At 69.0% G+C, this 10,564-nt stretch overlaps 1 protein-coding gene across 1 annotated transcript; it reads left to right on the plus strand.

Annotated features, from left to right (window-relative positions):
* The first annotated feature begins 1,344 nt into the window (after nucleotides 1-1,344).
* On the plus strand, nucleotides 1,345-2,699 carry LOC131591350 (uncharacterized). The gene is made up of 2 exons (XM_058861925.1): nucleotides 1,345-1,834; nucleotides 1,995-2,699. Exons 1-2 carry the CDS (start codon nucleotides 1,345-1,347, stop codon nucleotides 2,603-2,605), a joined length of 1,101 nt encoding a protein of 366 aa, XP_058717908.1. The 3' UTR covers nucleotides 2,606-2,699.
* Nucleotides 2,700-10,564: the final 7,865 nt, after the last annotated feature.

Genomic DNA, 10,564 nt, shown 5'->3' on the forward strand with positions numbered 1-10,564 from the left:
CCGGCCCCCCCCCCGGCCCGCGCCCCGCCGCCAGGCCCGGAGCCCCCCGGACCCCGCCCCGGGACCCCCCGGACACCTCTCGGACTCCCCGCACCCCCCTGCCCGCCCCTCGCCAGCCTCGGGCCGTCGATGGCCGTGGCGGTGCCGCCGCCGCCCCCGCGGGAAATGCGGCGGGATCCGGTGGGATCTGGCGGGACCCCGCGGCCCTTCCCGCCATCCCCGCGCCGGGCACGAGGCCACGGCCGCGGCCCCTCTCCCGCCGCCCCGGAACCTTCCAGGGGTCCCGCGGGGCCGTTACTCACCGGGAGCGGCGGCCGGGGGTCCCGGGGGGCTCCGGGGGGGAGGCCGGGCCGGGGGAGGGGGGGGCTCCGGGGGTTCCCGGGGGCTCCCCAAGTCTCTGACTTTTACTCCAAGAAGGGAAACGCTTTTAAACGCTTCGCTCCGCCCCGGGAGCGACGAGGCCGCGGCGGCGGAGGGGAAGCGGGGGGAGGAGGGACCGGGCCTGCCTCTGCCCGCCCCGGGACCGCCCCGGGCCCGCCCCGAGCCCGCACCCCCCCCGCACCGAAACCGCACCGGCCCCGAGCCCGCCCCGCCCCGGGCCCGGAGCCCCGCACGGCCCCGCAGCGGCGCCGCCACCGGAGCGGCGGCCGGGAAAGGAGCGGCGGCGGCGGCGGCGGCGGCGAGGAGCCACGTGCCCCATAGCGGGGATCCCCGTGCCCCATAGCGGGGGAGCCACGTGCCCCATAGGGAGATCCCCGTGCCCCATAGAGAGCGGCTGCACAGCCCCATAGGGGGATCCCCGTGCCCCATAGAGAGCGGCTGCACAGCCCCATAGTGGGGGATCCACGTGCCCCATAGCGGGGATCCACGTGCCCCATAGAGAGCGACTGCACAGCCCCATAGCGGGGATCCACGTGCCCCATAGCGGGGATCCCCGTGCCCCATAGCGGGGAGCCACGTGCCCCATAGAGAGCGACTGCAGAGCCCCATAGAGAGCGACTGCACAGCCCCATAGTGGGGGATCCACGTGCCCCATAGCGGGGATCCACGTGCCCCATAGAGAGTGGCTGCACAGCCCCATAGCGGGGGAGCCACGTGCCCCATAGTGGGGGATCCACGTGCCCCATAGAGAGCGGCTGCACAGCCCCATAGCGGGGATCCACGTGCCCCATAGTGGGGGATCCACGTGCCCCATGGCGAGGGGTTCGGAGCCTGCTGGCAAGAGTGATGTGTGCCCCATGGCGAGGGGGCTCAGTGCCCCACAGAGAGGGAGCCTGGTGCCCCATGGCTCAGTGATCCGTGCTGTAGGAGCTGTGTGCCCCACAGAAGGGGGTTCGGTGCCCCATGGCACAGGAGCTGTGTGCCCCATGCCACAGGAGCTGTGTGCCCCACAGAAGGGGGTTTGGTGCCCCATGGCACGGGAGCTGTGTGCCCCACAGAAAGGGGGTTCGGTGCCCCATGGCACAGGAGCTGTGTGCCCCAGAGAAAGGGGTTCGGTGCCCCATGGCACAGGAGCTGTGTGCCCCATGGCACAGGAGCCGTGTGCCCCACAGAAAGGGGGTCTGGTGCCCCATGGCACAGGAGCTGTGTGCCCCACAGAAAGGGGGTCTGGTGCCCCATGGCACAGGAGCTGTGTGCCCCATGGCACAGGAGCTGTGTGCCCCACAGAAAGGGGGTCTGGTGCCCCATGGCACAGGAGCTGTGTGCCCCATGGCACGGGAGCTGTGTGCCCCACAGAAAGGGGTTCGGTGCCCCATGGCACAGGAGCTGTGTGCCCCACAGAAGGGGGTTCGGTGCCCCATGGCACAAGAGCTGTGTGCCCCACAGAAAGGGGGTTCGGTGCCCCATGGCACAGGAGCTGTGTGCCCCACAGAAAGGGGGGTTCGGTGCCCCATGGCACAGGAGCTGTGTGCCCCATGGCACGGGAGCTGTGCCCCACAGAAGGGGGTTCGGTGCCCCATGGCACAGGAGCCGTGTGCCCCATGGCACAGGAGCTGTGTGCCCCACAGAAGGGGGTTCGGTGCCCCACGGCACAGGAGCTGTGTGCCCCACAGAAAGGGGGGTTCGGTGCCCCATGGCATGGGAGCTGTGTGCCCCATGGCACGGGAGCTGTGTGCCCCACAGAAAGGGGGTTCGGTGCCCCATGGCACAGGAGCTGTGTGCCCCACAGAAAGGGGGTTCGGTGCCCCATGGCACAGGAGCTGTGTGCCCCATGGCACGGGAGCTGTGTGCCCCACAGAAAGGGGTTCGGTGCCCCATGGCACAGGAGCTGTGTGCCCCACAGAAAGGGGTTCGGTGCCCCATGGCACGGGAGCTGTGTGCCCCACAGAAAGGGGGTTCGGTGCCCCATGGCACGGGAGCTGTGTGCCCCACAGAAGGGGGTTCGGTGCCCCATGGCACAGGAGCTGTGTGCCCCACGGCACAGGAGCTGTGTGCCCCATGGCACAGGAGCTGTGTGCCCCACAGAAGGGGGTTCGGTGCCCCATGGCACAGGAGCTGTGTGCCCCACAGAAAGGGGGTTCGGTGCCCCATGGCACGGGAGCTGTGTGCCCCACAGAAGGGGGTTCGGTGCCCCATGGCACAGGATCCTTGCACCCCACAGTGAGCAGTTCCCGTGCCCCACAGCTGGGGGCCCGGACACCCCAGAGCGAGTGCCCGGGTGCCCCGTGGCCGTGGGGCGCCGCAGGCGGTGGCGGGGCCGGGGGGGCTGGGGGTCACCATGGCGATGCTGCACACACAGACATTAAACAGAGTTTTATATCGGAAGTAGCGAAACCACAACGCGTCACCGCTGCCGCGGCGCCAGCCCTGCCCCACACCCCGCGGCCCTGCCCCACAGCCGGCCCTGCCCCACACCCCGCGGCCCTGCCCCACGGCCCTGCCCCACAACCGGCCCTGCCCCACGCCCCCAGCCCTGCCCCACGCCCCCAGCCCTGCCCCACAGCCCACCCTGGCCCCCTGCCCCATAGACTGTCCCCCAGCCCCCCTGCCCCATGGCCAGCCCTGCCCCATAGACTGCCCCACACCCCCCGTACCAACCCGCCCCCCCAGTAGTGGGGCAGGACGGGCACTCCAGTACCCCCCAGTACCCCCCAGTGCCCCCCAGTACCCCCCAGTACCCCCCAGTGCCCCCCAGAGTCCCCCAGAGTCCCCCAGTGCCCCCCAGTGCCCCCCAGAGTCCCCCAGTGCCCCCCAGTGCCCCCCAGTGCCCCCCAGTACCCCCCAGTGCCCCCCAGAGTCCCCCAGTGCCCCCCAGTGCCCCCCAGTGCCCCCCAGTACCCCCCAGTGCCCCCCAGTGCCTCCCAGTGTCCCCCATTGCCCCTCAGTGCCTCCCAGTACCCCCCAGAGCCCCCCAGTGCCCCTCAGTACCCCCCAGAGTCCCCCAGTACCCGTCAGTGCCCCCCAGTGCCCCCCAGTGCCCCCCAGTGCCCCCCAGAGTCCCCCAGTGCCCCCCAGAGTCCCCCAGAGTCTCCCATTGCCCCCCAGTACCCCCCAGAGTCCCCCAGTGCCCCCCAGTGCCCCCCAGAGTCCCCCAGTGCTCCCCAGTGCCCCCCAGTACCCCCCAGTGCCTCCCAGTGCCCCCCAGTGCCCCCCAGTACCCCCCAGTGCCCCCCAGTACCCCCCAGTGCCCCCCAGTGCCCCCCAGAGTCCCCCAGTGCCCCCCAGTACCCCCCAGAGTCCCCCAGTGCCCCCCAGTACCCCCCAGTGCCTCCCAGTACCCCCCAGTGCCCCCCAGTGCCCCCCAGATTCCCCCAGTGCCCCCCAGTACCCCCCAGTGCCCCCCAGTGCCCCCCAGTGCCCCCCAGTGCCCCCCAGAGTCCCCCAGTGCCCCCCAGTGCCCCCCAGTGCCCCCCAGAGTCCCCCAGGCCCTTCCTGGTCCCGCCCCACATCTGGCAGTGGCTGCACATCTAGGACAGAGCAACGCTCCCCCCATCTTCGCCTTCAGCTGCTAATTTTAAACACGGGACCCCCCCCACCCCCGGCCTCCCGCGGGCCCCCGGCCCCGCGCAGGGCCGGGCACGGAACGGGGACCGGGGACCGGGAAACGGGGAACGGGGAACGGGGAACCGGGGACCGGGGAACGGGGAACCGGGACTGGGCACCGGGGAACGGGGAACGGGGAACGGGGAACGGGGAACGGGGAACGGGGACCGGGGAATGGGGAACGGGGAACGGGGACCGGGGAATGGGGACGGGGGAACGGGGACCGGGGAACGGGGAATGGGGAACGGGGAGCGGGGAATGGGGAACGGGGACCGGGGAACGGGGAACGGGGAACGGGGAACGGGGACCGGGGACCGGGGAACGGGGAATGGGGACCGGGGAACGGGGAACGGGGAACGGGGAACGGGGAACGGGGAACGGGGACAGGGGAACGGGGACGGGGAACGGGGAACGGGGACCGGGGAATGGGGAATGGGGAACGGGGAATGGGGACCGGGGACCGGGGAACCGGGACCGGGGAACGGGGAACGGGGACCGGCGAACGGGGAATGGGGAACGGGGACCGGGGAACGGGGACCGGGGACCGGGGAATGGGGAACGGGGAACGGGGACCGGCGAACGGGGAACGGGGACCGGGGAACGGGGAACCGGGACTGGGGACCGGGGACCGGGGAATGGGGAACGGGGACCGGGGAACGGGGACCGGGAAACGGGGAATGGGGACCGGGGACCGGGGAACCGGGACCGGGGAACGGGGACCGGGGACCGGGGAACGGGGAACGGGGACCGGCGACCGGGGAATGGGGACCGGGGAACGGGGACCGGGACCGGGGAACGTGGCACAGGGAACACGGAGCACGGAACGCCGAGCACGGCACACGGCGCTGCCAACACGCAGCACACGCGTGTGCCCGCACATGCCCGTGCACACCTGGCCGCGCACACCTGTGCACGCTCGCACACGCGTGTTCACACCCACGCGGGGCCGCGGTGGCCGTGGCAGGCTCCTGGCGGCCCCACGGTGGCCACAGCGGCCGTGCTGAGGCTCTGCTGGCAGCGCGGTGGCCGTGCCAGCTCCCGTTTGTCACCGGCAGCCGCGGTAGCCGCGCCGGCTCCCCGTGAGCCCCACGGTGGCCCCGCTGGCCCCGCGGTGGCCGTGTGGGAGCCCCGGGGGCTCGCAGTGGCCCAGGGCTCGGAGATGCCCTTTCTAGGCAATGGCAGCAGCCGGGCCAGCGCCCACGCGCCGCCGGCACATTCCTCCCGCCTGAGTCACCGGCAGCGCGGCCGGGAGCAGCGGGAGCGGCGGCGGGGCCGAGCGGCCTGGGCACGGAATGGCACGGCGGGCACGGGATGGCACGGACAGGGCACGGGATGGCACGGACAGGGCACGGGATGGCACGGACAGGGCACGGGATGGCACGGACAGGGCACGGAATGGCACGGACAGGGCACAGAATGGCACGGACAGGGCACGGAATGGCACTGACACGGTGTCCCTGGCACTGACACAGCACGGCGGGCACGGAATGGCACGGACAGGGCACGGAATGGCACGGCGGGCACGGAATGGCACGGACAGGGCACGGGATGGCACGGACAGGGCTCAACATGGCACTGACAGGGCACGGAATGGCACTGACACGAGTGTCCCTGTCACTGACACAGCTCAGCATGGCACTGACACAGCACGGCAGGGCACGGAATGGCACTGACACGGTGTCCCTGGCATGGCACAGCACAGCAGGGCACTGACACGAGTGTCCCTGGCACTGACACAGCTCAACATGGCACTGACACAGCTCAGCCTGGCACTGACACAGCTCAGCCTGGCACTGACACAGCTCAACATGGCACTGACACAGCTCAACATGGCTCTGACACAGCTCAACATGGCACTGACACGGCTCAACATGGCACTGACACAGCTCAACATGGCACTGACACAGCTCAGCCTGGCACTGACACAGCTCAACATGGCACTGACACAGCTCAGCATGGCACTGACACAGCTCAGACTGGCACTGACACGCGTGTCCCTGGTGTGGCACTGACACGGCTCAACGTGGCACTGACACAGCTCAACATGGCACTGACACGGGTCAACATGGCACTGACACAGCTCAACATGGCACTGACACGGCTCAGCCTGGCACTGACACAGCTCAATGTGGCACTGACACAGCTCAACATGGCTCTGACACAGCTCAATGTGGCACTGACACAGCTCAGCATGGCACTGACACGGCTCAACATGGCACTGACACGGCTCAACATGGCACTGACACAGCTCAACATGGCACTGACACAGCTCAGCATGGCACTGACACAGCTCAGCATGGCACTGACACGGCTCAACATGGCACTGACACAGCTCAACATGGCTCTGACACAGCTCAACATGGCACTGACACGGCTCAACATGGCACTGACACAGCTCAGTGTGGCACTGACACAGCTCAACATGGCACTGACACAGCTCAACATGGCACTGACACGGCTCAGCATGGCACTGACACGGCTCAACATGGCACTGACACAGCTCAACATGGCTCTGACACAGCTCAACATGGCACTGACACGGCTCAACATGGCACTGACACAGCTCAGTGTGGCACTGACACAGCTCAACATGGCACTGACACAGCTCAACATGGCACTGACACGGCTCAACATGGCACTGACACGGCTCAACATGGCACTGACACAGCTCAACATGGCACTGACACAGCTCAACATGGCTCTGACACGGCTCAGCCTGGCACTGACACAGCTCAGCATGGCACTGACACGCGTGTCCCTGGCACTGACACGGCTCAACATGGCTCTGACACGGCTCAACATGGCACTGACACAGCTCAGCATGGCACTGACACGCGTGTCCCTGGCACTGACACGGCTCAACATGGCACTGACACGGCTCAACATGGCACTGACACGGCTCAACATGGCACTGACACAGCTCAGTGTGGCACTGACACGGCTCAACATGGCACTGACACGGCTCAACATGGCTCTGACACAGTGTCCCTGGCACTGACACGGCTCAACATGGCACTGACACGGCTCAACATGGCACTGACACAGCTCAACATGGCACTGACACGGCTCAATGTGGCACTGACACAGCTCAGCATGGCACTGACACAGCTCAACATGGCACTGACACGGCTCAGCATGGCACTGACACGGCTCAACATGGCACTGACACAGCACGGAATGGCACTGACACAGCTCAACATGGCACTGACACGGCTCAACATGGCACTGACACGGCTCAATGTGGCACTGACACAGCTCAGCATGGCACTGACACGGCTCAATGTGGCACTGACACAGCTCAACATGGCACTGACACGGCTCAACATGGCACTGACACGGTGTCCATGGCACTGACACAGCTCAACATGGCACTGACACAGCTCAACATGGCACTGACACGGCTCAACATGGCACTGACACAGCTCAGTGTGGCACTGACACAGCTCAACATGGCACTGACACAGCTCAACATGGCACTGACACAGCTCAACATGGCACTGACACAGCTCAACATGGCACTGACACAGCTCAGCATGGCACTGACACAGCTCAGCATGGCTCTGACACAGCTCAACATGGCACTGACACGGTGTCCCTGGCACTGACACAGCTCAACATGGCACTGACACGGCTCAACATGGCTCTGACACGCGTGACCCTGGCATGGCACGGACACAGACCAACACAGATCGTGTGTGTCACTGACCCAGCACAGACACAGCGCCACACTGGTGTGCCCAGGGTGTCCTGGCACTGGGGGGACTGGGAGCACTGGGGGAACTGGGAGCACTGGGCTCAGGGCACTGGGGGGACTGGGAGCACTGGGCTCAGGGCACTGGGGGAACTGGGAGCACTGGGCTCAGGGCACTGGGGGGACTGGGAGCACTGGGCTCAGGGCACTGCAGTGACTGGGAGCACTGGGCTCAGGGCACTGGGGGAACTGGGAGCACTGGGCTCAGGGCACTGGGGGAACTGGGAGCACTGGGCTCAGGGCACTGGGGGCACTGGGAGCACTGGGCTCAGGGCACTGGGGGAACTGGGAGCACTGGGCTCAGGGCACTGCAGTGACTGGGAGCACTGGGCTCAGGGCACTGGGGAACTGGGAGCACTGGGCTCAGGGCACTGCAGTGACTGGGAGCACTGGGCTCAGGGCACTGGGGGAACTGGGAGCACTGGGCTCAGGGCACTGGGGGGACTGGGAGCACTGGGCTCAGGGCACTGCAGTGACTGGGAGCACTGGGCTCAGGGCACTGGGGGAACTGGGAGCACCGGGCTCAGGGCACTGCAGTGACTGGGAGCACTGGGCTCAGGGCACTGCAGTGACTGGGAGCACTGGGCTCAGGGCACTGGGGGGACTGGGAGCACTGGGCTCAGGGCACTGGGGGGACTGGGAGCACTGGGCTCAGGGCACTGCAGTGACTGGGAGCACTGGGCTCAGGGCACTGGGGGGACTGGGAGCACTGGGCTCAGGGCACTGGGGGGACTGGGAGCACTGGGCTCAGGGCACTGGGGGGACTGGGAGCACTGGGCTCAGGGCACTGCAGTGACTGGGAGCACTGGGCTCAGGGCACTGGGGGAACTGGGAGCACTGGGCTCAGGGCACTGCAGTGACTGGGAGCACTGGGCTCAGGGCACTGGGGGAACTGGGAGCACTGGGCTCAGGGCACTGGGGGGACTGGGAGCACTGGGCTCAGGGCACTGGGGGGACTGGGAGCACTGGGCTCAGGGCACTGGGGGGACTGGGAGCACTGGGCTAAGGGCACTGGGGGAACTGGGAGCAATGGGCTCAGGGCACTGGGGGGACTGGGAGTACTGGGCTCAGGTCACTGGGGGGACTGGGAGCACTGGGCTCAGGGCACTGCAGTGACTGGGAGCACTGGGCTCAGGGCACTGCAGTGACTGGGAGCACTGGGCTCAGGGCACTGGGGGGACTGGGAGCACTGGGCTCAGGGCACTGCAGTGACTGGGAGCACTGGGCTCAGGGCACTGGGGGAACTGGGAGCACTGGGCTCAGGGCACTGGGGGAACTGGGAGCACTGGGCTCAGGGCACTGCAGTGACTGGGAGCACTGGGCTCAGGGCACTGGGGGAACTGGGAGCACTGGGCTCAGGGCACTGGGGACACTGGGAGCACTGGGCTCAGGGCACTGCAGTGACTGGGAGCACTGGGCTCAGGGCACTGGGGGAACTGGGAGCACTGGGCTCAGGGCACTGGGGGAACTGGGAGCACTTGGCTCAGGGCACTGGGGGGACTGGGAACACTGGGCTCAGGGCACTGCAGTGACTGGGAGCACTGGGCTCAGGGCACTGCAGTGACTGGGAGCACTGGGCTCAGGGCACTGGGGGGACTGGGAGCACTGGGCTCAGGGCACTGGGGGGACTGGGAGCACTGGGCTCAGGGCACTGGGGGGACTGGGATCCCCGGGGGACACTGAGCCGGGATTTTCCTTTCCTCCCCCCGCCGCTCCCTCCTGGCTCCTTCCTTCCTCTGCCTGGGCCATGCCTGGATGCCCCAAATCCCCCGGATCCCCTCGGTTCCCGGAACCCCCCAGCCCTCCCCGGGCTCTGTCCCCGCTCCAGGCACCCGGTGCACTGGGGCTGTGGGGGTCGGTGTGGGGCAGAGCTGTGGGTCGGTGGGACCGATGGGTTCCTGTGGCGGGTCCTGGCGTTGCCGTGCGACGCTGTTTTGGCGGGGCTGAGTCACGGCCGTGACTCACCGGCAGCCCCGGGACCGGCAGCACCGGGCGGGGCCACCGGGGGCGGCCCTGCGGGGGCCGGGGCTTGCCCAGGGGAGCGTCCCCGGGGGGGTGTCCCCCGTGGGGAGGGTGCCCGGCCCCTCCCAAGGCACGAGGCAGAGGGGTGTAGGCACCCACGGACCCCCCCCAGCACCCACGGGCCCCCCTGCACCCCTAGGTGCCCTCCTAGGCCCTCCCCGCACCCCCAGATCCGCCTTCACCCCGAATCTTTGTGTCCCCTCGGATGTCCCCGCTTCGCTCGGGGGGGGGGGGGTCCCGGGGGATCCCGGTGCCGCGGGGGAAGGGGGGGAGGAGGCCCCGGGGGCCCCGGTGCCGCGGGTGGGGGTACGGGGGGTGACTCAGGGCCCAGCCACGCGCCCGTGAGTCACCCTGGGCTGGGATCGGCGGCTTCGGACAAAGGCGCTTTCACGGGAATGGCTTCCCCGACACCCCCGCAGACCCCCCCAAACCCGTAGGGCCCCTCCCGGGTGTTTGGGGGGCGGGGGGGGGGGGGCATCACCCTCTCCCCGTGTCCCGACCCCCCCCCCCCATCCCCGTCCCGGCGTCAAGCCCCGACTTGTGGGGGCCGGTGAATCAGCGCAGCCGGGCGGGGCCGGCCCGGGGGCTGCGGCACCGCCGGGACCCCCGGGAGGGGCCGCCGGGACCCCCGGGACAGGCACAGGGACCATCTGGACCCCCGGGACCGCCAGGACGGCGTTAACGGGACCACCAGGGCGGTGGCGCCGGGATGGCCCCGGGACAGGGCGGCGGGGCTCACGTGCCACCGGCTGCTACCGCACGTTCCACGAGCGGCTCCTGCCGGCCCGTGCCTCAGTTTCCCCGCTC

The sequence above is a fragment of the Poecile atricapillus genome, chromosome 39, assembly GCF_030490865.1.
Source record: "Poecile atricapillus isolate bPoeAtr1 chromosome 39, bPoeAtr1.hap1, whole genome shotgun sequence".
Lineage (NCBI taxonomy): Eukaryota > Metazoa > Chordata > Aves > Passeriformes > Paridae > Poecile > Poecile atricapillus.